At 42.0% G+C, this 26,746-nt stretch overlaps 1 protein-coding gene and 1 long non-coding RNA gene across 4 annotated transcripts in view; one reads left to right on the forward strand and one right to left on the reverse strand.

Moving 5' to 3' along the window:
* Positions 1 to 13,973, forward strand: part of Dmc1 (DNA meiotic recombinase 1) — a 35,351-nt gene extending 21,378 nt beyond the window's left edge. For both annotated transcript variants that reach the window (XM_010612907.2, XM_010612913.2), the window contains exons 13-14: positions 7,272 to 7,388; positions 13,445 to 13,973. In XM_010612907.2, the coding sequence (XP_010611209.1) occupies positions 7,272 to 7,388; positions 13,445 to 13,514 (187 nt within the window). In that variant the 3' untranslated portion in view covers positions 13,515 to 13,973. The remainder of the gene's footprint in view (positions 1 to 7,271; positions 7,389 to 13,444) is intronic.
* An 8,817-nt stretch (positions 13,974 to 22,790) lies between these two features.
* On the reverse strand, positions 22,791 to 26,293 carry LOC104854417. 2 transcript variants are annotated; one of them, XR_778084.2, is made up of 4 exons: positions 25,822 to 26,293; positions 24,559 to 24,655; positions 23,386 to 23,511; positions 22,791 to 23,035 (listed from the first exon to the last, which is right to left on the reverse strand). It is a non-coding gene; the product is annotated as an uncharacterized LOC104854417 (long non-coding RNA). The 2 variants fall into 2 exon arrangements; XR_778083.2 differs by having other exon boundaries at positions 22,791 to 23,511.
* Between the last annotated feature and the right edge of the window lie 453 nt (positions 26,294 to 26,746).

Here is a 26,746-nt window from a genome sequence, read left to right on the forward strand (position 1 = left end):
GGGAATAGAAAGGCAAGGAAAGCTAAATTGGGTAGTAAAAACAAAGTTCAAGGAGACTTTAGTTGTCACCATCCAAAATTATGAGCCTTGTGGGTCTGAATAAGCAATCAGAATAACCTGAGCTAACTCTGCTTTGTAAAACATTTTAAGTAACATTTTACTTAGAAAAAAATTTAATCAGAGAAAAGCTGCAAGATTAGGACACACATATCATTTACTTAGATTTTTCAATTAACATTTTATCACATTTTCCCTTGTGTGTATCTATAAAATCTTTTTATCTATCCATACACACACACGTGTGTGTGCATATGCAATCACATATATATTATTGTTTATGTGAGTTGTTTAGGAGGTGTTTTTCCCCGTAACTGCTATTATTTGTAGTTACCATGACACTTTTACCTCTTAATTCAGCGTATCTCTTCTAAGAACAAGAATAGTCTTCTACATAACCAAAATATGATTGTCACATTCAGGGAGTTTAACATTGGCATAATATTTAGTGTTTTCTAATCTGCAGTTCTTTCTATCCATGTGTCTCTGGTTGTTCCAAAAAGGTCCTTTATAGTCATTGGGATTTTTTTTATTTTGCTCTCGATTTAGGAGCAGTTGAAGAGCATGCATTGCATATCATTATTGTATCTCGCTCTCTTTTTTTTTTTTTTTTTCTTTGTGCTGGGAATCGAACTCTGGTCTTTGCACTTGCAAGGCAGGCAGCAACACCAGTGAGCTAAATCCCCAGCCCCCCTTATTGTATCTCTTTAATCTCGTTTAATTAGGACTCCTGAACCTTTGTTAGACTTTTATGACACTGACTTTTTTTTTTTTTTTTTTTTTTGGTACTGGGGATCAAACTTGGGACTTTGTGCTTTCAAGGCAGGAGGTGGAACCACTGAGCTAAATCCCCCACCTGACACTGACATGGTAAAGAGCAAGCCAACTGTTTTACAATGTCCCTCAATTTGGAATCAGTGTTCCTCTCATTGTTTGAAACTTTTTTCTTTCTGGGACAGGAGTTTGCTATGTAGTTTACGCTGGCCCTAAACTCAATATGTAGCCCAGGCTGGCCTTGAACTTGTGGTGATCTTTTTGCCTCAGTGTCCCTAGTGCTGAGATTACAGGCATGTGCCATAAAACCCACCTCATTATTTGAAATCTTAAACATCTTTGACAGAAACATTACATAAATGATATTATGGTCTCCTCTTTATATCATGTCAGGGGGCACATGATGGCAGTTTGTCCCTTTATTAAGGTAACTATGGTTATGTGATTAAGATGATATTCATGAAAAAAGATGGTATTCATGATATTGTAGAAGACACAAAAATTCCTTTGGGAAATTAATAATTTGTGGGGTGATATTTTGACTATGAATACCTTGTTCTGCATAAGCTTTCACCATTTATTTCAGTATCCATTGAAAATTCTTGCCTAAATCAATTATTGCTCTGAGGTTGCAATACAAAGAGACATTACTTTAAAAGCAAGGCAATTCATCATGTAGTGGCAGATTAAATGAGTCACAGAGATATGTATTAGAAGACATTTGACACACTAGTGTAAATTCTATAAATCCTGCTGAAATGAATGTGCCTCTCTTTAGGCATTTTCTAAACTTGCCCTCCCAGTCAAGCTGTATCTTCTGCAGTCTAATGTATCTCTTACTTTTCAGTACCTCTTATGAGTATTTTCTAATTAATTATAAAAGATCCCAGTGTGAAAATGTTAACTACACAAATGGCATTTAAAATGTTAAAAAGGTTGAGGAGAGTAGGATCGAGGCTGTGGCTCAGTGGTTCATGCTTAGCATGCTCTGTGTGCCAAGTCCTGGGCTCAGTCCCCAGCACAAAAAAAAAAAAAGATTGAGGAGAAAATCAATCATATCAATCATTTCTTAATTTAACAAATACTTATTACAAACCTGTAACCCCAGCACTGAGGAGACTGAGGCAAGAATGACCATGAGTTCAAGGCCAGCATGGGCCACATAGTGAGACTCTGGCTCAAAAAACAAAACAAAACCCTACTATGTAACAGGATTCTGGAAATTCACTAGGGAACAAGAGCTAAGAACCCTTGCCTCCATAGAGAAAAGTAAATGGTGTCCACTTAACTCAACATTTTATTTTTTTACACAAAAAAAGTTTTAGTCTTGGTATGTTTCACATATTAGTGTAGTCCTTGAGTGTTGAAGGTTGTTTTCTGTCTTGTGGGGTGTCTTTCATACACAGGACATGAAGTACTTCACAAAAAGAATAATTTTAAACTGAAGAGAAATGGAAGATTTTTAAGACTCTCTTTAAAAAGAGAAAATGAGTCATTGGCTCAGAGGGAGGAAGTGGGTTGCATTCAAATAAAACAGTACAAGTTAAAGAGCAATGTTCTCTCCTCAGGTGTTGGGAGGGAACATTGATGAGTCCAAAACTGTCACCCTGGAGATGGAAGGCAAGGAAATCAGTGAAAATTAGGTCAGATAGGGGTTCTTTTCTCTTATATTTGTAGAAAGCTTCAAAAAGTAAAACCATTTTAAATTAACTCCAGTAAGACAATAAAAAGAGAAATGGAAAGGTGACAGAAAGGAAATAATTGAAGAGGGTATCAGAAATGGGAGGAGATGTGTAATGAAGAGAGCTAAGGAGAAAGCCAGAGATGTGACAAAGGCTAGTGTTTGCTGGCTGAGTCTGCTGTGAAACCTCTGCTCCACCCAGCCAAGTTGGAAGGAAATAAGGTTCACTGTAATTAGTGTATGAAATTATAACAGTACAGATTGAATACATGACTACATGTAAAGAGCAGAAATTATCACATATAAATGAAAAAAAAATCAGGACAGTTTTAAACTGAAGGGTTTCAAATGCTACTAGAAAACCTCCCATAAAGAAAATATCTTTGTTTCTCAGTGTTGAGGAACTCCAAGCTGCAGCTCGCCTGGGGCCTGTCAGAGAAATATCACTATAATTGGTACGAGTCCCCAAGTACACTGACAATAATTGAGGCTTATATCCCATGCATTATACTTGATAGCACAGCGTATTAAAAAGGAACAAAATTATAGAGGCGAGGAACTGCCGTACCATACAGCAGAGCAGCAGCTCCTACATGAGGCTTACAGATTTTAGAACTGGAATGATCCAGCTGATGAAAGCCTGGAGATATTAAGTCAAAGGAGCAGACTGGGAAACTGCACACCAGGAGCACCAAATAAGACATGATGTTGTCACATTCTTCCTTTTGTATATTTTCCTAAAACATCTTAGAACATTTGCGGTCTTACAAATGTATGGTAGGATGTCACCTGCCGATTCACCATCATTAGCATGAATTAAGAGGTCATATGTGTAGAGAAAAAATACTAAACCAGGGTCAATATGGAACCCTGTGCAAGGCATCTAACAATTTAAACTCTGGTCTCCCCTCCCCGAAATTAAGAGACAACTCCATTGACTACTTACCATGTACCCCAAGCTGTCATGCATTATCTTATATAATTCTCAAATGGCCCTGATGTAACTCAGTCTCCTTGGGCTTCTCTGTGAAGCCAATCTCAATATACAGATGCATCACTTCTCACCCCACCTCCCAAAACCCCAGAATTCTATCCTCAAAATACTGAAAAAAACATAGTTTTTTCCCCATATTTTGGGAGCAGACAGAAGGCAAGTGTTACTTAACAAAATTTCTTAAACATACTCTTTTTCTAAAAACCATCCCTTCTCTCACCTAAAAATTCTTTCTTGGCAGTGCTTGTTTCTCCCCACATTCCCTTAGTCCCAAAGCCTCCTCCTCATTCTTGGGCTAGTTCATTCAGTCTTTCTCTCCTCAATGGACCCCTTCTCAAAAACCCCATCTGTAGTCAAAGGCACCAGAATGCCTGCTGTACCTCTGGCTTGACCTAGCCTATGCCCCTCAGGGTTCTGAGGTAGGTATAAGTATTCCTGCTTTATAAAGGTGGAAATGAAAGCTCAGAGTACTTACTGGTTGCCCCATCATACAATTCAAAAACAAAGGGCTGGGGATTTAGCTTAGTGGTTCCGGTGCCTGCCTCGCAAGCGCAAGGACCCGAGTTTGATCCCCAGTACCAAAAAACAAAAACAAAGAAAGCCAGGACTTGAACCTAGGTAGTTTTGACTTCAGAGTTGATGCTCTTATTCTCCTTATGCTATCCTCCCATCTCACCTCATCCTATGGCTTTATGCCTTATGACCCCAGCATTCTAATTTGAAGTTAGGAGACCAGGCTGTGCTGGGACCTGCCCTCAACGTTATACTTTGCCACTCTGTTTAGCCAGAGTGGGAGAAATGATTAATCTCTCGTAGTCCCTCTTTACTCCTAATACCCACCCCACCTCCACTTCTCCTCCTCCTCCTTGTTGTACTCCCCAGTCTCCGGAGGAAGGAGGAATGGAGAGAAGAAAACATAAAAAAAGTGAAAATAAGAGAATAGGCTAACAGAGGGATGTGGGTGGCTTTCTGATGCTGTTTAACTTGGTCAGAAATAGAAGTAAATTAAAGCCCTCTAAAAGAATGTGGAGTGCTATTACACCTTCTTGTATTTCACCTCAAGACTTGGTGAAGTCTTTGAGAATAGTCAGAAAGTTTGAAGACCAAGAAAAGAAAACTTTTTTAGTCTACTTATCATTGAAAGAGTGGCTGTTTAAACTAAAGCACTAAAGTTAAATAATGATAGTTACCATTTATTGAAGAGCTCTTCTGTGCCAAGATTGCGATAAAAGTAAAACTAATGCATATAAGTGACCAGATATTGTTCCTGGCACATAGTAGGCTCCCAGTGAGTTGTATTAAGTACATCTTGGTTCCTCACAACATCCCTAAAAGGTGAGGTCTCTATTCCCATTTGACTGCAAAAACAACAAAACTGAGGTTCATAAAAGTAAACAGCCCACAGTAAACAGGTGAGCATTTGAATCAGGATTAAGAAAGCAGATAAATAATACTAATTGTAGTCACTGGGCTAATGTTTTACTTGAATTATTTCATCTTATTCTCACAACATCCTATCAGTCAGATAGAGTTGTAATTCCCCATTTAAAATGAAGATTGAATAAAGCAATCGATGAGTCAGAATTTGAACTCAAGTCTAGGTCCAAAGCTCATCCACCACACAGTATATCTGGTTGGCATGCTGTCCCCTGGAAAGTACAGGCATGTTTTCATTACTTTTTGCAAATAACCACAACTCAGAGCCTCACCTTAAAGGCTGAGGTTTGATTTGGTCAGCCTACAGAAAACCAGTCCATCTCTTACAGACAGAATTACAGTAGTCAAGTTCACAAGAATGAATAAAAAACCAGAGGGCCAGGCTATTGATAAGGAAAAAAAGTAACCAAATTTGAATTCATGTGACCCATAAGCACATTCTCTTCCTGTAAATAGACAAAGATCCAAATTTTAAGCTAATTATTTACTAAATATGGAATCTAAGCCAAGGGAAATAATTAAATGACTTAATGTCTGCCACGTAGTGAGGACTCAGTAAATCTTAGTTACTACTATTAGTATTATTCATGTACATGGTGGGGGGGGTGTCATGAATCTTCTAAACTTACATGTAAATTTTTATATGTATGCGTATGTACATTTTGCTGGAGGAGAGTCTATATCCTTTATTAAATTATCAAAATGTTAAGGCCCTAGAAGGAACATTAAGAGCCATATCAAATTCTACACAGAATCCTGAACTCTTTGATGGAATAAACAAAATTTGAATTGGCTTGAAATGCTCTCAGGCTAAGGTTATGTGATATGTCACTATTTTGATGAAATATAACCTCTTAGTTTATGAATCACTGTTGATAACTTTTTTGATCCTAAAATATCTTTCCTATATGTTGTCTTAGACTTTTTGCAAATCCTTTATTTATTCATTTATTTATGTATTCATTCATATAGTTCATCTCCTTTGGAAGATAACATTCTTGACCTTCAGGCTCTTCACTCAAAGCAATCAGTGACAAGCATGGGGTATCACATTGGTAATAGCAAACAGTGTCATTCAGGAGAATCACTGGGCAATATTGAGAGACCACCTGTCACAGGCAGTAACACAGCTGCTAGGACTTCTCTCTGTCCCTTTAGTGAACCCTGACTGTGCCTTCTTATCTCTTTTTGAAGACATTTCCAGCTGGTCTCAATTTTATTTGTATTTAATTTCTGTGAAGGCACTCCTCTTTCTGCAATCCAATATTCTTGAAATTTTTGTAGATCCCATGTCTTAGGCTCAGGAAACATGTTTGAACACCAACGGTATGACTAGTTGCTCAGTACTAAATTCAGTGTCATCCACTCCTAAAGAGCTTAGTGATGGGGAATAGGGGGTGAATTGAGGCAGACTATAAGGCTATAAGAGATAAGTGAGTGATAGTACCAAAGGCAGAACATGAAAAGTACATTAGAAAAGCATAAATCATTGTTTGCAGGCTCAGAGTTCACAGCCCACTTGCAAAGACCATCAGGGCTTCAAGCAGCCTATTGCTGTAGGACATAAGGTTCTTTTAAAATCATGAAGAACCACCCACAATGGGGTGACCTGGAAAGTTCAGAGCCACTCTATTAAAGAATGGCACTGATCTGTATTATTGAGACAACTCAGCTGTCTAGCTATTTTATCCAACCTAGGTGGCTTTATTGCTTTACTATACCTTCAATTGCCCAGTAAAGTGACCCAGCCTTCTTGTTTCTTTTGCTTTGTGGTTCAGGCTTGCCTTGAACTCAAACGCGGGGCAATCCTCCTGCTTCAACCTCCAGAGTACTGGGATTACAGGTGTGCCCATCCTGCCTGGCTTCCATCTGCTTTTCGTTTATACAGCATCAAGGAGAATGGCTAGGCGATTCTTATTCATTAGACTAGAACAGTACCTAACACATAATAGACCATTAAAAATATTTCTGATGAATGAATGAATTCTTTGTATTTTGTAAAGAACATTTTTTAACTCCAAGAATTATCCTGAGACAGCGCATGATGTTTTCTTTGTGGTTTTCAGTAGTAATCTCTTTCTTAAAAGTCAAATAAAACATGAACTATTTATCATAAGAATCTTAGAAGTCTAACCTAGGCGGTAGTGGAACAAACAGTAGCTTCAAGCCCCAACCCCACTGCAGAGCTCATGAACAAGCCTTTACTTGCTCAAAATACACACCTACTCCAAGCTCTACCATCCTCCACAGAAATGTTGCCTTGTCATTACTAATCTTGCCATATATAGTCTGTGCCATGGAGCCTGAAAAGGTGTTTTATTAATTCAGCTTTCAGGCAGACCCCAAGAAACCCATTGGGGGACACATTCTGGCTCATGCTTCAACAACAAGAATAAGCTTGCGAAAGGGAAGAGGAGAACTGAGAATTGCCAAGATTTATGACAGGTAAATATTTTCTTATTCTTCGTCACATTCTCGTGCATATGGTTTCAAACAGAATCACTGCTCTTGAGAGGCTATAATTATTCCACTGGTAGATGCTACATATTTAAATTTCCTTCTCAAAAATCATTCAGTGATTGGGAAGGACCTATTGAGTACTAGGTGTTTCAGGAGTTTCAGGGGTTCTGTTAATACACATACTTCCTCCCTGACCTCTGAAAACCCACAGTGAAGCTAGATAATGAGGTCACATCAATTCTAGTTAAAGGGTGACAGGTTTTGAGAAAGTGAAGAATATGAGAATATATTCTCTTTTCTCTTCGCCAGGTTAATGCCATGCACTTTTCAGGTTTCAGGGGTTTTTGTTTGGTTGGTTAGTTTTAGTTTTTGAGACAGGGCTGTACTACGTTGTCCAGGCTGGCCTTGAACTTGTATGTAGCCAGGGCTGACCTCAAATTGACAATCCTCCTGCCTTATCCTCCCAAGTACTAGGATTACCCCAGTATGCCACAGCTCCAAGTTTCAGTATAAACATCTCTTTCTCAGGGAACCTTTCTCAACCCTTTTTAACAGTAAATTATCATGGAAGTTTAGTTATGTTGAATTTCCATAAACTTGAATCAATACAGCAAAACTGGACCAGAGCTTAAAATATCAAAATTTAGTTTGCTGCACACCATGCACTTATTTCCTGCTACTCCCTAATGAATTCTTACAAAGACTCATGCTTAACTTGAGAAAAAAAAATTTTATTTATTTTTTGCGTTGCTGGAGATGGAACCCAGAGCCTCACACATCCTAGTCAAGGACTCTACCACTGAGCCATACTCATTTTTTTATTTTGAGACAGAGTCTTGCTAAACTGTGAAGGCTGGCCTTAAACTTTTGATCATCTTGCTTTGGTCTCCTGAATAGCTGGGATTACATTTGTACACCACCATGCCCAGCTTGAGAAAAACTTTTTTAGAAAATATGGTAATGCTAATAACTATAGCTAACATTGAGTTGCTACTATGTACAGGCCTTTCTCCAAGTGCTTTATATGTTGTATTTTATTACCTATAAAAAAAATCTAAGAAGTAAAGGTTATCTCCACTCTATACAGGAGGCAGTCAAGGCTGGGAGCAGTGAGGTAAACAATGTATCCATTTTAAACACAGAAGCCACAGCAAACTTTTGTAAAAGTAGGATCACATCTGTCCTATGCTTACCCTCTGCCAGTGGCTTCCCATCTTAACTCAGAATGAAAGGTGCAAGTCTCTAGTTTACACAGGACTCCAAGAAAGGCCCTATCTGACTGTCGTGTCATAGACCCTCCTCACACGCAGACTTCAGGCACCTTGATGTTGGTAAACAGGCTGCTTGAGTCTTTGCACTTGTTGCTTCTTCTGCCTGCAGTAATCTACCTAGTTATCTCCTGCTTCAAGTCTGATCAAATGTTAACCTTCTCAACAATGCCTGTCTCAACCTACTGATTTAAAATTACAGCTGACCTCTTCCAAATGCCCATATTTCTAATCTCCCTTACTCAGTTATTCTTTTTCTTTCCCCATAGCATTGGTGTTGTAACATAACACATGATATATTTATTATGTGCATTATTTATTGTCTGTATTTCCTCTCCCCAAATATAAGGTCCTCAAGGGCAGGGATCTTTGTCTATTTTTTATTTTTTCACATACAGATCTCAAGTGCCTACAATAGGTCTATAGAACATAGTTGATGAATATTTGCATAATGAATAAATGCATTATGCTGCTTCATACAACAAATGGCAGATGAAACTAAGATTAGAATCTGAATCTAAAATTATGCATTTAAAATCATTACACTGTTTCCTAGTTTACCAAGAATGCTCTACTTAGAGTAGTCATAACTTGTCTACTAGACTTACTCTCATAGCTGCAATGACATCTTAAATAGATATAAATGAAAGAGATTTGCTGCTAAAAGAAAGCACAAAAATCCCCAAGAATTGAGCAGAAAAGAGTTCTCAGAAGAATTTCCAGGTATGCAGGTGTAATTACCAGAATTAATCCAAATAAATATGAAATAAGGAAAAGATAGAAACAGTCTTTGTAAATAGGGAGAGATGGAGGGGTTAAAAGGAGAGCAGGGGAATGGGAAAAAAAGAACCAAGATATATCATGTAAAGGTACAAATTCCCAATGATGAATGTCATCATACTGAATACCTAAAATGTACCAGTAAACTTAATTAAAAAAAAAAAGAGAGAGAGAAAAGAATTGGCCCAGTCCAACCTGGTGTAGTAGTACATGTCTGTAATCCCAGTACTCAGGAGGCTGAGGCAAGAGGATTGCTGTGAGGCCAGCCTGGGCTACATAGTGAGTTCAAGGCCAGCCTGAACTGTATAGCAAAACCCTGTCTCAAAACTAAACAAAACAAATTAACCCAGTCCAGGCTGGGATGTACCTCAGCAGTAGACTATTTGCCTAGCATGCATGAGTCCCTGGGTTCATCAATGCCCACCACTACATTAAAAAATAAAACTGGGCCAGGGATTTAGCTCAGCAGCACCACACCTGCCATGCAAGGACAAGGTACTGAATTTGATCCCAGGTACAAAAAAAAAAAAAAATTTGACCCAGCCCTTTTCTTTAAGTAACACTACTATTGCTGATTTCAAACTTTTAAGTGAGCAAATTAGAACCCCACTTACTTTAATCTACTTAGCATATCTGAAATCAACAGACATTACAAAGAATTCAAAAGAAAATTTTAAGTAACTACCAGCAAATGAAAAGCTATAAAAAATACTTGTTTTTGAAGTAATTGCTTCTAAGTCTGAGTTAAGGTAAAACAAAAAACTAACCTTCATTCAACTCTAAAACTACTTTCCTAACTTCTCCTTTTCAGCTCCTGTCTACCTCTAGAGAGAGCTTTCATTCTACTTTCTGCCATCTAAAGTACCTGAATGAGTAGTTTGCAACAAGGCCAAATTATTTTGTATTTCCACTTAAGCTTTCTCACTCTTGGTTTAGTCCAGCAAGACCTAACTATGTATAGGCCATTTGCTATCCTCAGAGGAGACCCCTCTGCTGTTTCTAAGGAAAATAACCCTTACCCACTGTACACTCAAAGGCACACTGCCTAATCTGCCCTTCAAACAAAACAGCCAACCAGACAAAATTAAAAAAACAGCCAGCCTGGCATAGTGGTACATGCCTATAATTGCAGCTTTTCAAGGGGCTAAGGCAGGAGGATAAAGTTCAAGGTCAGCCTAGGCAATTTAGTAAAACCTTGTTTAAAAATAATAAACAAATAACTAAATGAAAAGGACTGGGGATATGGCTCAGTGCTTCCTGGGATCAATCCTCAGCACTGCAAAACAAACAAAAACCTTGAGAAACAATATGATTAATAACATGAACTGTGGAGTCAAATACCTTGGTCTCTAGTTGTGATCAATTCATTACTATAAGAAATACCTAGGGCTGGGGATTTAGCCCAGTGGTTCCGCTCCCTGCCTCGCAAGCACAAGGACCTGAGTTTGATACCTGGTACAAAAAAAAAGAAAAGAAATACCTAAAGCTGGGATTTATAAAGAAAAGAGGTTTATTCAGCTTACAGTCTTGAAAGTTAAGAGCTTGGCACCAGCATCAACTGGCCTCTGCTAAAAGTCTCATGGTGACAGATGACCTCACTCAGTCCTCACATCTGTATATGAGGGAGAGGTCACCTCACCAGACCAGAAGCCAGAGAGCAACTCAGGGGTCAGGCTCAGGCTTCCATTACAGTGTCCTCCCTCAAGAACTAACCTGGGGGGCGCGGATTTCACTGTGGTTCTGCTGCCTGGCCTGCCTTGCAAGCACAAGGACCTGAGTTCGATCCAGGTACTGGGGGTGGGGGGGTGGGGGGGACTAACCTGGAGTTCCCAACGGTGCTGGTCCCTTCTATAGCCACACCCCGAGTGCCTGAAAGCCTCCCAGGAGGACCTTCCTCCTAAAGATTTCAGCACCTCTCATTTCCAACCAAACTTCTGACACGTACAGAAGGACGGGTGCGATCCGGGGGCGTGGGGGGGGGGGGTGGGGGGGACTAACCTGGAGTTCCCAACGGTGCTGGTCCCTTCTATAGCCACACCCCGAGTGCCTGAAAGCCTCCCAGGAGGACCTTCCTCCTAAAGATTTCAGCACCTCTCATTTCCAACCAAACTTCTGACACGTGAACCCTTAAGGGCAACCACATCCGAACCATGGCACCTGGCATCTTCACTCACCAATGGTGTGGTTGCAGGCAAATTGATTCTCTCTGAATTCCAATCTTCTCATCTGCAAAATATGGGCAATAAAACATACCTGGCATGGTTGTCATAAAGTTCAAATGAAATAATATAAGCAAATCTGGTTCCTAAAAATTAGTAAAATTATTTTTAAATGTCAGCTAACCAGTCACTATAACCTGGATTTAATAGCAGCACAAAGTAGCAGTTGGATCTTTCTCTCGTGGACAGTGACCTTCAAGTTTCTATTTCTAGTCTAAACTTTATTCAGGTTTTGAATATTTGAATGTCCCACAGGTACCCCCAGCACAACACACCTAAATATAACTTCTTATTTGTCCCCCTTCTTGTACACAAAATAGATTTTTCTATTTCCGTATTTTGTTCATGCTGTTACTTCTACCTAGAATAGTCCCATTTCTGCCTCTTCAAAGGTGTCTTCAGTTATTATCTCTGAAGCTTTTTCTAATTGACCTAGCCAGGCTCAATGTTTCCCTTCCCTTCTTAAACATTCTATAATATTTAGACTGACTTCATAAAACACCGCTTACTTTGAATTACAACATAGGCATATTTACCTTGTCATAGCTCTCATATGGACTTATTCAGACTAAGAACCCTGTCTCATTTTTATATAATTGGCAGGGTTTCGTATATGCTAAGTATGATTTTCAAAAAGTGAATAACTTGCCTTGCTTGCAAATAAATATAAAATGAACATGTATCAAAGATTTTATGTACTACTTAGTTAATGAGGAAACCACTGATTCAAAGGATAATTTGAGGAACGAGGAACAGAAATTTATATAGTCAAAGGCATGCTGAAATAAATCTGCTACGTGCAAAACTGGTTAATACCCTACCAGGCAATAAATTGTAACTTTCCTTTCTGCTGAAGGAAAATGAATTGCTTCTCTACACAATGAAATTCACTTCTATCGCTGTAGTTTGGAATCATTTGCCTTGCCCTCAGATAAGAAGCATCTGTGTTGCTATCGGTTTTCTACAAATTAACCTTCACTCTGCAGTGTTGTAGAATAAATATTAAAATTTATATATAAAACGAGTACAAATATAAACTGTCAAAGATTTTATTTAACTTATTAAGGAGCAGCTAGTAAGATTCTATAACCAAATCAAAAAATAAAAGTATACATACATTCGACATGTATGGTCAAATAATTCTGAAATGAATTATAAATTGATCAAAAATGGGCCAATGTCCATGGAACAATAACCAAGGCATTCCATCTCACACAATTTACATTTCTATGGACGATATTAATTTGCACTACACTTAAATAGCTACAACTGACAGAGTTATAAAATCGACCAAAGACCGCAGGTGGCTCAGAGCCCTCCTAGAACTGGAGAACTGGAAAGTTGTGCTAGATAGCCTGTCCTTCCACTGCAGGTTCTCAGTAATCTTTTCTTTCATTCAAAGTTTTTTACAGTTTCCCCTGCATTAGTGTAGTTGAAGAAAGGTGCACAGCCCTGCAGAATCAGATAAGCCCCCTGGGGGGTCTACTTGCTGCCTGACACCTCACTGAAAGAATATCTGCTTGTCCCTTGTTCCTGTTTCCAAGTTTGGGGTAGTGTTCCTTCAATTCAGAACCTTATACAGAGAACTTGTTAAACAACTGTTTGTGGGGGCTAATAATACTTTTAAGTAAACTCTGCAGTTCGCATTTAGCTGTACCAAATCTGAGATATCTCTGGAGACTCAGACTGATGGGAGCATGATGCCTGTGACATGAATGCAGTATTTATAGAAATGGAGCTTTTTATAAACTTCTGTTCCTTTGTATTCTGTTAGCCCTGAGATGCCTGAAAATGAAGCCACCTTCGCAATAACTGCTGGAGGAATCGGGGATGCCAAGGAGTAGGTGGCAAATTGATGCAAATTGCTTCTCAGTGCTTATTAGGAGCTGAAGAAATGAAAAGCAGTCTTGACTTCAGATCTTGGAATAAGAGTTGGTTTGTTTTGTTTTGTTTTTTCCATATTATTAAAGGAAAGTCAGCAAAGGAGAGTTAAACCTTACACTTATATTAAAGATCCCTGATATAAAACCACATATTCATTGTTGATTCAGGATCTACACACATACTCCTGAACTGTTTCTGATGAACACATAAATATACCTGTTGGGAGCTGGTTGGGGAAAGGGTCCCTGATTGCCTTACTTCCTCACCAAGTAAAGTCTAGAGGCTCAGAAATGTGCCATCCTACAGGCTTCCCCCTAGCATCTGTGTAGGGCACAGAACCACTGACTACAGAGCTTGATGATCTTCCCAGCAGGGAGATGTTTAAGGTGGGAATGTTTCTAGGACACCAAAAAAACCTCTTTGCATTCAAACGATCCCGTGTTCATCTTCATAGCAACAGAAATGACATACCAAATTTTTGCTAAAATTTAATCATTTGACTTTTTGACACGTTGAAATTATTTTTTAAATGTATTTATGATACGTAGATATCCTATTGGAAAGATAAAGAGGAAGACAACTAGAAAATGTAGTTTTGGGTTAAGGATATAGCTCAGTGGCAGAGGATTTGCCTAGTATGCCTGAAGCCCCAGGTTCAATCCTCATCACTACAGAGAGAGAGAGAGACAGAAAGGGAGAAAGAAAGAAAAGAAAATTTACAATTTTGTATGATAAGGGCGGCATGATTTTATATTTTTAGTTTGGGGTAATTCAAAAATTTTTAAATAGGAAAGTTAATTCAATGTAAAATATCTGAATAATAATTTTATAAATGTTTAATTTTTTGATTGTTAAAATTTAGTTTTCAAAATGTTGTATTATGAACATATTTTAAATTAAAATATTAATGATGTAAACTGATAATCTGTGTAGCCTTCAAAAATATTTAATAGTGTTGACTTATATGAAGATTCAAATACTGAAAGCGCCATTTGCTACAGAAGATATTTGATGATGCTTCTGCTCACTAGTTATTGAATGCTAAGCACTGAAGAACAGAAAAGAAAATATGGTTCCTGCCTCAGAGAATGTGTGCATCAGTTAAGAGAAAAGGCTAGAATTTATGAGAATAAGAGAGCAAATGATTATATAATTAATTTGCCAGTGGTGCGGTCTTTGACCCCTAAAGGAAAAGCAGGAGTCCAAAGCTGGAAAGGGAAGTCGCACAGAGGCCACACCTGCAGCCGTGTGGAAGGGGCAGCAGAAGACAAAGGAGACCAAGCAGACAGCAGGAACTATTCACACAGCAGGGTCCTGGGAAAGCCGCAATTCTTCCCTTTACTTTTATTTTAAACCACAGAAGCTGCTTCTCTGTATAAAGCAGAAATAAAACCTGAGCAGATTTTCTGTATTCTGCAAAATCTCATAAATGAATTATTTCAGTGTGTAAATATTAAGGCATACTTTTGTCCTGGAGAAAGGAAATGTTTTATTACTTAATGCACAGTGTATTTTTTTCTGCATATTATATTTTTTACATCTTCAAAAATCTAGCTGGGGAGGGCCAGAGATTTAGCTCAGTGGTTTCACCACCTGCCTTGCAAGCTTGATGGGGGCCCAATTTCGATCCCCGGTACCAAAAAAAAAAAATCTAGCTGGGGAGAGATCCCCTTCTGGGCTTGCCAGTTCTTAGAGATTTACAACCAACAAAGGGCCGGCCAACCACTGTATGCTTTTCATATGCAAACTAACCAGTCTAAAGCCAGACCTATGGCCCCTATGCTCCTGAGGCAATATTCCCCCGCTTTAATTATCCCAGGGCTTGCTACGGGCGACTATAATCTACCTTCTGCCTGGGAAATTATCGCAGTGGCCAATCTTAAATTGGTTCCCCACCCATCTTGCCTTGTCTTGCCTCTCCCTCAGAAACTTATAGTAAAAGGCCCAAGTGCTCCCTTCATTCCAGTCTGCTGACTCCTGTCCACCCTCATGTTGTCCCATGTGACCTTCATGGCACATGGTGTCCTCTGTCTAGGATCTAGAAGTATACTAAATTTTCTTCAAGCCCATCCTGTGTTCCCTCCTGTGGCCACATTTGTCTAAGCATCCTATGAACACAGAATTTGATACTGTACTGCAGTCTTCACAACTCCCTTGGATGCCCTGGTACTATCACCCAGGGGAATCTGAGGAAGTCCTCCCAGAGGAGTTGGGGACTTCAGCTTGTTCCTACTGTCCCACCCAAGCAGTAGGTCACTGACTCCCAACACGGAAAAGCATTTCAGTGTGTGTCAGCATTGGTAGATTTATTAAACACAATCAAAGAAGTATACACCCACAAAGCTGCCTGCTGGGGGGGGGCACTGTTGTCTAGGGTTGGGGTATTTATGAGATCTTGGGATATCCTCAAAATGTTATATATATATTCTTTATTTACCTAGTGTCCATCGGGTTACCCATTAGTGGACTAGGTTAAAATGCAAACTGTTCACGTTTTTGAAGTTTAGAGATGTAGTTGGTACCCAATGAAGAATGCTGTTTCCTTGAGGGTAGAAGTGTATGGAATTGTGGATTTAAAGGATCAGAAGAAAAACACAGGTTCATTTTGCAGACTTACTGTATCTTTAAGACTCTGAAATTTAGAAGTAAGGAGCTTAAGGAAAACGACTTAGGATGCAAAAGGATACTGTAACCTTGGGTAACTTTGTGTCTTAAAGCTGCATTTTCTTAAAAGAACATTTTATTTTATTTTACTTTATTTAGTATTTTGGTGGTGGTAGTACTGGGGATTGAACCTAGGGTTTTCTCACTACATTCGAAGTCGTTTTTTATGTTTTTGAGACAGATTCTCCCAAAGTTGCTAAATTGCCCAGACTAGGCTCAAACTTGCCTCAAACTCTTGCCTCATCTCTCAAGAGTTTTAAGCCCAGCTTAAAAGTACAATTTTAAAATTGTAATGCCCTTGTCTCCTTTCTACCTATCTTTATTTCTTCTATCCTACCTCATACCCTAAGCCCTGGAAAGGGATAGACCAATATGACTAGAAGCCCAGAGCCCTTTTGTAGGGAAAGAAATAAAACTCCTGAGATCTGAACATCAGAGAGTATTTCTGGGATAAGCTGAGTCCAAGGCAAATTTATCAAGAGGCAAGTGACAGGGTTGCTAACTAGGGCTGAACAAAAAGGCCAGCAGCAGTTCTGTGAGTAGGGCTGGAAACCTGTCTGGTCCAGCGCTCAGATGGTCCCTGCTTTGCTGAATGGCATCTGACAAATGGGAATGACAAGGCTTTGGGAGAACACTGCAAACTGTGTGGCTGTCTGGGCCAGCAAGAGCAGTACCCGTGGAGCTTTTCCAGGCCAGGGCTCACTTTGTCACCTGTGTCCAGATCATCACAGCTTCCAGGCCCCTCTCTCCACCTGAGTATAGAAAGCACCCTGCCCACTTATCCTAAGGGGGGGCTACGAGGGGGCTCAAAAGAGAGTTTAAAATCTCAGTCACAGGAGGAGCCAGGACCACCAAGGACATCATCAAGATGTGTCATCCCCACACTGTGGCCCAGATGCCACCCACGGCTCAAGGCTGTCCCCAAGCTACCAACCCACTGGGGAAAGCACAGATCACTCATTCTGCTGAAAGAAACAAAGACCACCCAAGTGAGAATGGACAGAGCTTTCATTCAGAGCTTGCTAAAGCAGAGGAGTCTGTGATCACCGGTTGCTTTTAGTAGATGAAAAGCAGACAGGAATGGTAAACTTCACAGTATGTAAAGGGAAGGTTTTGAGTAGTCTCTGACTGAGTCTATGGACACAGAGTAGCTGATAGAGACACGGAAAACAGATAAGGCAAGTCCACTGGCATGGGAGCAACAACTTAGGGTGGTTATGATTGAGAAAATAAAGGAATGGACATTCCAAAGCAAGACTGAAGGCTTTCTGTGAAGTACTCCGAAGACGGACAAAAAAGCGCAGCCACAAGCAAATGCTGGCAACATTCTGTAACCTGGGAGGTCATGAGCAGGAGGGCAGAGGCATCAAAGAGCAGGGCTTCACCCAGACAGGTATCGTAGGAGACTGCTAAGGTTGCAATAGCAAAGACCACCAACTGGAAGATTAAGCAACAGAAAACCTCATCTCACAGAAGTCCAAAATCAAAGTTGATCCCTTCCGAGGACCATGAGACAGAATTAGCTTTATGCCATTCCTTTAGCTTCTTGTGTGCACCTCGGCTTGCAGAAGCAGCACCCTGATCTCCACCTTTACCTCCACAAGGTATCCTCCCTCTGAACTTGGGATCCTTCTGCTTCAGCCTCCCAAGGTGCTGGGATGACAGTGTGCTCCTGGGTGTATTTTAAATGTATTATAAGGAACTTTCAGCAAAAAGATATCATGCAATCAATACTTGTGAAATAAATTACAATAAATTACAATACTTGTGAAAAAAAATTACAGATGCAACTGAAGATTTTCTAAGTATCACCTAGGATTAAAACTCCTTTTCCCCCACAGAATTGTTCACTTCTCTGAATCTGTTGTCAAACGTCTCCATGCCCATCTTCGTTTTTACACTGTATATATAAGTAATAAAGCTTACTGCATTGTGTTCAGCCAATGTTGAGACACTGGGTACAGTGGACCTGGCAGCAACTAATCCAGACTGTGCCTGGGACACAAAGCCATAGAAATGATCATCCACGCGACCAATGGCAGCTGTGGTCTGCCACCACACCACCCTGAATGCACCCAATCTTGGAAGCTAAGCAAGGTCAGGCCTGGTTAGTACTTGGATGGGAGACAGTTGAGGTGAAGAGCTACAAAGCAAAAGCACTGGAAGTTCTGGGAGCCCCCGGAGGCCTGGGGTGCACCTGCCAGACCTGGACATTCCTACTGTCCTGACGCAGCATCCTCCACCAGGTCATACTTGGGTGGCTGTAGCATCAACCTCCTCACCAAATGGCCTCACCCCTCCTTGGCAGAGATTACAAGGCCTGCCCCAAACAACACGATCCTAATTCAGTTCACAAGTACGGTAGTGCCGAAGGGGTCAGCTTCTTCACTTCCCCATCTAAGAGCTCACACTGTGCAGCACTCCCAACAGGCAGAGAAGGCAAAGGCAGGAGAAACTGCTTGGTGTGAACTGAATTATCAGAAGAAGCTGCATCTGTGTTTCTTTCAAGAGCCTGCAGACTGCTTGACCCCAGCCCACTTCTTATCCTGATGGTGTGGAGGTGGAGCGTTGTGCATTGTACATTGAGATCCAGAACGATGTCAGGCTATCTTGGGCTCTTAACTTTTGCATCTGACCTAACTTTCTCAAAAGGGGTCCTCCAGCCCCCACCACCCTTAACACTGAGAATGCTATAAGATAACATCTGGCTTCCACAACAGAGATTTATCTGTCTTGCTGTGATCTGCCTACCTGATTCTTCTACCAAAGTCACTGGTAAATGTATCTATTTATGACTTGCTTATGCTCTATAATTCTAAAAGATCATGTAGCCGCTTCCAAAGTGGAACATGTTGTTTAGGGTAACCTGAATCCATGTTCCCAATTCATAGTCATTTGTATTTGGCTCCGGATAAACTATTTCTTATTTTCTTTAAGGCAAAATCCTTATCTTAGATCAGTAACACTCAGTTTCTCTGAGCACTAGCCACTTCCAAGGGAACGCCCAGACCTGCCGAACTCCCCACATCCATTATCAGACATGTGTGCCCGAGATTACATGTTATACAATCGCAAAGTCCTTCCATTTGACTCTACATCATTTCCACCAGTACCAGGCTGAACTGCCACCAGCACAGAGGCATGAGTGTGTGTGTGTGTGTGTGTGTGTGTGTGTGTGTACATGCAGGGTGGTGTATTTGTTTGGCACATTCCATTAGGGAGATAATCCTAATGCTAGTTGGCTGTCCTCCAAGTGTATATAAACTATATTTTGCCTGTGATCAAAATTACAAAAATACCAGTGCTTTATTTCTCATTATATAATATTTGACAGACACCAGTTGGTGTTTAGCTGACATATCCATGTTTTTGCTCTGTCCTTATGTTAGATTGTGGATGGCAGAGTATTCTGTCCACATTACAGTAGTCCCCCATGTGTGGAGACTCTTTTGAGACCCCCAGTGGGTATAAGAAACTAGAGATAGTATCAAACTCTGCATTTACTGTTTTCTCTGAATATGCATATGTATGATAAAACATAATATTTAGATTAAGTACAGTAAGAGATTAACAACACTAATAAGAGAACAATTATAGCAGTAACTGTATACTATAAACAATTGCCAAAACCACTAGTGTTTCTGTTTATTTTTTTGAGACAGGGTCTCACTATGTATTTCAGGTTGGCTTGTATTCACTATGTAGCCCATGCTGGCCTCGAACTCATGGAGATCCTCCTGCCCCAGCCTCCCAAATATTGGGATTGCAGGTGTGCTCTACCACACCAGCACCACTTCTCTTGTGCTTTGGGGTTATTAATAAGTAAACTAAGAGCACTCAAATGCAAGCACTGAGACCCATGACAGATGATGTGGTGACGACAGTAGCTACTAAAGTGATTAACAGGCAGGTAGCGTATACAGGGTGGATGCACTGGACAAAGGGATGATTCACATCTCGGGTAGGGAGAATGGAGCAAGACAGTGTGAGATTTCACCACACTACCCATTAACATTACAATTTAAAACTTGTGAGTTATTTATTTCTCGAATTTTCCACTTAATATTTTTGATTTGCAACTGACAATGAGTACTTGTACCATGGAGAGTAAGACCTGGAATGATCAGGGACTACTGTATTAAGTCTATGTTTCTTAGAATATAAGCAAGTAACTGTCGCATAATTATACACTTTATGCTCAGTTCTCCTTCTTACCATTCTATTCCTCAGCTGCCAAACTTCCAACTTTCTCTACCATGTCTGATCAGCACTTCTTTACCTGGGGAACACAAATGAACCCACCAAAAAACATGATCGTGCCTTCCAATTCCTGCTCAGCTAGAGGAATCTGGTCTCAGTGCCAGCAAACCTAATTCCTTCCCTCCAGCCAATGCGGACAGACATTTCTTCTTTCTGTTTGCCAAAGGCAGAACAAGAGTCCCAGGCAACTGTTCTTCAGGAAAGAGGAAGGTTTGTTGGTGTTCCATAGGAAAGACCAAGTCTTGCTGCAATCAGGAAGTGGCTGAGCCTCCTCGCAGGACCAGCAGTCCTGGGAGGTGTGATCTTTAACCTGGATCTCCATCCAAGATCTTAGAGACTGATGCCCTGCAGGGGATGAGCAGATGGCCCCAGCTAGTGATCCAGTATTTTGTGTAGGGCAGTTTTATGGCTTTTCCAACTCAAAAAGCTGCCCCTGAAATGGTTGTGGCCACTGCCTTTGATCAGTCTGTCTGTGGACAGTTGTTTCTCTTCTATTAGCGAGCAAGGTCCCCCACTGCATGTGGAATCCAACTGCCAGGACTGGCTGGAGTCTGGGCAGCAGTGAGTATTGGGTGAGGAAGAACAAGGAAACTGGGCACAAGGAATCTAATGAAAACTTCATCCCTGACTTTTCCTCCTTGGATTGAAAACCAGCTGCAGCCCACTGAATCTGTGCTCCCAAATGGAACCCTTGTTGAAGCAGAACTCAGAACCCACAGCATCTTAATGGCAACTCCATTAAGCAAACACCCTCTCCTAAGCACGAGTGAGGGATACTGACTTCATTGAAGATAATCACTGCCTCATTGGGCATGGTTGTGAAGCTGAAGCAGGAGGATCATGGTGAGTTTGAAGGCGGCCTGAGCTATGTAGCAAGTTTGGGGTCAGCCTGAAATGCACAGTAAAATATTGTGAAAGAAACAAAGAAAAGAAAGAGGGAGGGAGACAAGGGAAGGAAGTAAAGGCAGCCATCATTGAACTAGTATCTTTACATTTATATCTAACAGGCCACTGAGCCTTTGGTAACTAGGATCTGCATGACTTAGCTGCTGGGCCATTACATTAATTTTTTCTGTCACCAAAAAAATTGTTTTGCCCCACCCTAATTAAAAAGGTCCATTCGTTAATGCAAAGGTTAGGGTAAATGCATCAGCCTGTGCATTCTGAAAGACAAATGTCAAGCATTCATGTGTGTGAGTACAGGATCCGTCACACCCTGTTAACTGTAAGCCCTGCCCATGCAGTCTGTAAAATATATTAGTCCTGTGCATCTCTAGTCCTGCGTCTAGTCCTCTGTCTTTTGCTTCAGACTCCTAGTGAGCTGTGGAGCTGAAATGCTTCTTCCTCAGTTTGGTTGTATGGTACCCACAAACCGTGGCCCAGTTATCTGTGACAGGCAGATAAAAATACTATTTTTTGCCAGAAAATGATTGCGGCCCCTCGGTGCCAAAGAAAAGATCCCCTTGCTAAAACTTCCAGAGGCCAGACATAGGGCTTGAGACCTTATTTTTGCAGTACCTACTGGGGGTCAAACCCAGGCCTTGCTCATGCTAGGCAAGCGCTCTATCAGTGAGCTACACCCTCAGCCCCAAGTCAGTTATTTTTGTGCATGGAGATGAGTTAACCAAAACTACCAAAGTCAGCGATATTAAAAAGTGCAAGTGATGGGCGGGTGATGTAGCTCAGTAAGCACAAGGTTCTGGGTTTGAGTCCCAGTACAAGAAAAAATAAATAAATAAAAATTGCAAGTGAGGAATAGAAAAGAGAGATCTGCTAAAGTAGGGGGGTGTACCAGATTCTGGAAGGCCTTGAATGCCAGGCTGTAGAGTTAAAGCTGCGTGTCTGGGTCATAAACTTAAGCAAGAAGCTCACACCGACTAGCAAGGTTGGGGAGCCCTCCGTGAGGCTGGAGGCTGGGTTTCCATTCTGTCTCTAGCACCAACACACACTGAGCTTCATGTCCAGAATTATCACCTCAGGGCCAGGCATGGTAGTCCACGCCTATAATCCCCGCATTCAGGAGGCTGACACAGGAGGATTGTCACAAGTTTGAGACCAGCCTGGACTACATAGTGAGTTCAAGGCCAGCCTGAACTACAAATAAGACCTTGACTCAAAAAAACAAAAAAAACCAAATAACAACAAAAAACAGAACCATCGTCTCTAGGCCTAACTTTCTGCCTAGACCTTTTAATTGTAAACTTACATCATTGTATGAGGATACAATATATGAGGTAGTGAATATTGACATTTGAAGCAACATGGATCCTAGTAAGATGGAAAACAGAGGCACTGTGTTTCACACATGGGTGACTTTATTGACTATGCAACTACAAAGTTGGGAAAACTAAATAGAATGTGTACACAGAACTCAGGTGGTTCACAGCAAAAAATCGCTTAAAACCGAAGCCTTATGGCCTTAAAGTCGACACGAAAGGAGTAATTCTCATGGTTGAAAGTTGTGCCTTGAGTATAAATTTTACTGCTAGAAGCCACACCTCAGATGAATAACTGCGATGGTATTGTTGGCAAGTAGTTTGCAGATGGCAAACTACATCTACAGAAAAATGTGACAATTGAAAGAATGACATTAATTCTGAGCTCCCATAGGGAGGGAGGCTAGCACAGTGGTCCCCAGGTGGAGTGGGTCTCAGGGACCCCCCCCATTGGGGACACTGGGCAAAGTCTGGAGACATTTTTGCCATTGTGACTTGGACAAGAGGGTGATTCTAGTGGTATCTAGTGGGGAGAGGCCAAGGATGCTGCTAATCCCTTACAAGGCACAGGATGGGGAAATTATGCATCCCCAAACCCAACAGTGCTAGGGCATCTGCATTTGAGTCCTTCTTATGCCCTCTGTGCACTGTGCCCCTGGCCTAGCCACTTAGCGAGCCTCAGCTTGCTCACCTATTTAGCAAGTTGATGACATCTGCTCATACCGCTGCACATCAGTACCAGGCACCGCTCTTCAAGGTATTTCATTCCCTCCTTCCAGCATCCCTGTGAGGCCCAGTTATTTCATTTATAGATGAACTAAATAATGAAGAGAAAACAGCATATGCTGTGGACGTAGTGAGCATAAGCACTCAACTGTCACTTAGGCTTTTTTTTAATAAAAAAATAAATTGAATCAAGCATATTTTCTCTTCATTTCTTTGAGACAGGATCTCACTATGTAGCCCATGGCGGCCTCAAACTTCAGGCAATCCTCCTGCATCAGCTTCCCTAGGGCTAGAATTACAGGTGTGAGCCACTATACCCAGCTGGCTATTTTCTGTGATACCAACAGTTTTGGCAGTTACAAATAAGAGACTTGGCAGCTGGGCATGCTGGTGTACGCCCGGGATCCCAGCAATCTGGGAAGCTGAGGCAGGAGGACTGAAAGTTTGCCCTCAGCCTAGGCAATTTAGCAATCCTCTGTACCACTAAAATAAAAATTTTAAAAAGTGATTTATGGTGGCATACAAACCTTCATAATGCAGTCCTCTCCTGTCTCTGGGTCTACTGCAGTCACACTCTAAGGACCTTTGCACTTGCTTTTTTTTCTATGTAGCCAAAGGTCGGTCCTTCTGTGTAGGTCTCAGCTCACATGTCATCTGATCTAGGAGATCCTACCAGAACATCCAGTGCAATACTACATACTCCATTTCTTCACCCTATGTATACTCTTTTCCATTTTTAAAAAATTTTAGTTAGCAATTGCCTGACATAATTTTTTTTTTTTTTTTTTGTATCAAGGATCAAACTCAGGACCTTGCTTTTGTGAGGCAGACGGCAGTACCTCTGAGCTAAGTCCCCAGCCCTTGACATAATAATTTAATATCTGGCTCTGGCCACCTATGGTAACATAAGCCTGTAATCCCAGAACTCAGGAGGCTGAGGCAGAAGGATCGTCTCAAATTCAAGGACAGCCTGGGCGACAGTGATTTCAAGGCCAGTCTGAACTATATAGCAAAAGCCTGCTCAACGTGCCACCTCCATCAAAAAAACAAACAAAAAAAAAACAAACAAACAAAAAAACAAAGCACTATCTCCCCAACTAGAGGAAAAACGCTGTGAGCACAGAACTTGATTGCTCACCATGTGGCCCCAGCACCTAGGAGGGTGCTGGTCCTCTAGTCATTTACCAATGTGTTCAATGAATCCATCACTGTCTGTGTCTCTGGCCCAAGTGATACTGAAATAAAAGAAATAAAGATAAGTAAAATGGAGACAAGGAAAATTATAACTTAAAAATTGTACTTAAAAAAAGACTAACTTATGGGACAAAGTTACCTCAGGCTACCCACATATGCCTCCTTAATTTATGCTCCTTTCCTTCCAGACCTATCACACCTAAAATTCCTGAAGAATATTGTAAGCCCATAAATTGTCTAAAAGAGCAGGAACCTGATCCTCGGATAAAGGAACGGGTTGAGGGAGTTAAAAGAAGGCTGAAGTTATTCATGTTAAAACAAAAAACTGGGTCCATATTTGTAAAATGGGTCAGGACCTTCCGGGGGAGTGGGCCAATTTCTGGGGTTTCCACCCCATCCAAAGAAGCATAAATGTTCCCAGCTCCAGGAAATGATGCACCTCTCTTTTCTCGACGGCCTGTACTTTGAGTGCACGGTTACAATTTGTCCTTAAAAAAATTCTCTGATGCCTCTTTTATGCTCGAAAACTTTTTCCGTGACGGGTGTCACCGAACCCGCGAAACGTAATCTGTGGGTTTACGTCCATTTCTGCTTCGGTAACATGTGCTAGCCTAGCACAAAACTCTTTTCCTTGGGTTACTTTCCCCATAACTTGGCAGAGACAGAGTTGGAGACACGGATCGGCCGCCACCCTGAGGGGCGTCACATCCCCTTCAACTCCTCGGTGAACTCAGGCACCAAGGCCCGAGAGGAGCGGGGAAGGCCCCCAGCTCCGCCGCCACCCTGTGATGCCATCGGCCATGCTTAGGACACTCGTGTAGTTTGAGAGGCGAACAAGGAGCGCTGGGAGCCTTTCTGAAAGGGAATTGAGTGGTGGACGCGGCCCAGCTGGGTTAAAAACACTCGCTGAAGCCTCGGCCCAGGGGTCGGGAGAGGCCGCTGAGAATGCTGCTGGCGCGGATTCGGAGGGGCGCCGCTAAATGGGAAGGGACTGCGGCCCGGCCCTAAGAAAGGCTCTAGGGAGCTTTGCTTTTGAGTTGGTTCAACTGTGCCCCACCAGGAGCCGAAAATGCACATCATTGTGAACCACGAGCAGCAGAGTCCTTTAGCCCAGCAGCGACGTAGCCCATTGCACAACTCGCTAAACAAAAGGGACACAGGGCCCCCATCATGGCTGCCGGCGACGGCGCAGCTAGAGGTAACCTACAGGAAATGGCGCCGGGCGCGCGGCCAGTCTCCGGGGCCGCCCAGGTCACCTAGAAGGGCCAGCTGAGGAGTACTCTCCTGGCTTCTGGCACCTTGCAAACTCTTAAAATAAAGCGTGGAGGACGTTTATTGTCTCTGCAAAGTGACTCACAACCGCAGGCCCAAGTTCCGTCCCGCAGCGGAATCCGGCAAACCCCCTATTCTCTAAACCCAACGCGCTACGCTTACGGCGCATCTCCGCAATAACAGGCCGGGTAAAGACGCAAAGAGCGTTACGTCGCAACGGAGACAACCCCCCCTGCCGCCGCCCCGCCCCACCCCACGTTCTGGTTCAGGCGGCGCGAGAACTTTACTCCCGCTCCGTATTTTGTTTTTCTTATACGAACTGCAAAATACACCCATCTCCGCAACTGACGTAAAACGCTTCCAAGAATATCCGTAACGCCCTGCGGAGCCCTCGGGCGTTTCCGAGACCCTGTTTACGTATCGTCTCCGCCGTACGTAGCGTTAAGTTGGAGCAGTCTCAGGGGCGGCCGCCATTTTGTGCAGTCGCTGGGAAGAAAGGAGACGCCTGAACCGCGGCGCTGCCGGGTTTGAGCGTAGCCGAACCTACCCACCGCGTTCATAACCCCGATTCTCTGTGTTTTGCTCCCGTCTCCGACGAGAGAGGCGGCGACGGTGGCGTCTGCGACGGGAGACAGCGCGTCGGAGCGAGAAAGCGCCGCAGGGGCGGCCGCCATTTTGTGCAGTCGCTGGGAAGAAAGGAGACGCCTGAACCGCGGCGCTGCCGGGTTTGAGCGTAGCCGAACCTACCCACCGCGTTCATAACCCCGATTCTCTGTGTTTTGCTCCCGTCTCCGACGAGAGAGGCGGCGACGGTGGCGTCTGCGACGGGAGACAGCGCGTCGGAGCGAGAAAGCGCCGCG

Source organism: Fukomys damarensis, unplaced genomic scaffold (assembly GCF_012274545.1).
Source record: "Fukomys damarensis isolate Sample0158 unplaced genomic scaffold, DMR_v1.0_HiC HiC_scaffold_19, whole genome shotgun sequence".
Taxonomy (NCBI): domain Eukaryota; kingdom Metazoa; phylum Chordata; class Mammalia; order Rodentia; family Bathyergidae; genus Fukomys; species Fukomys damarensis.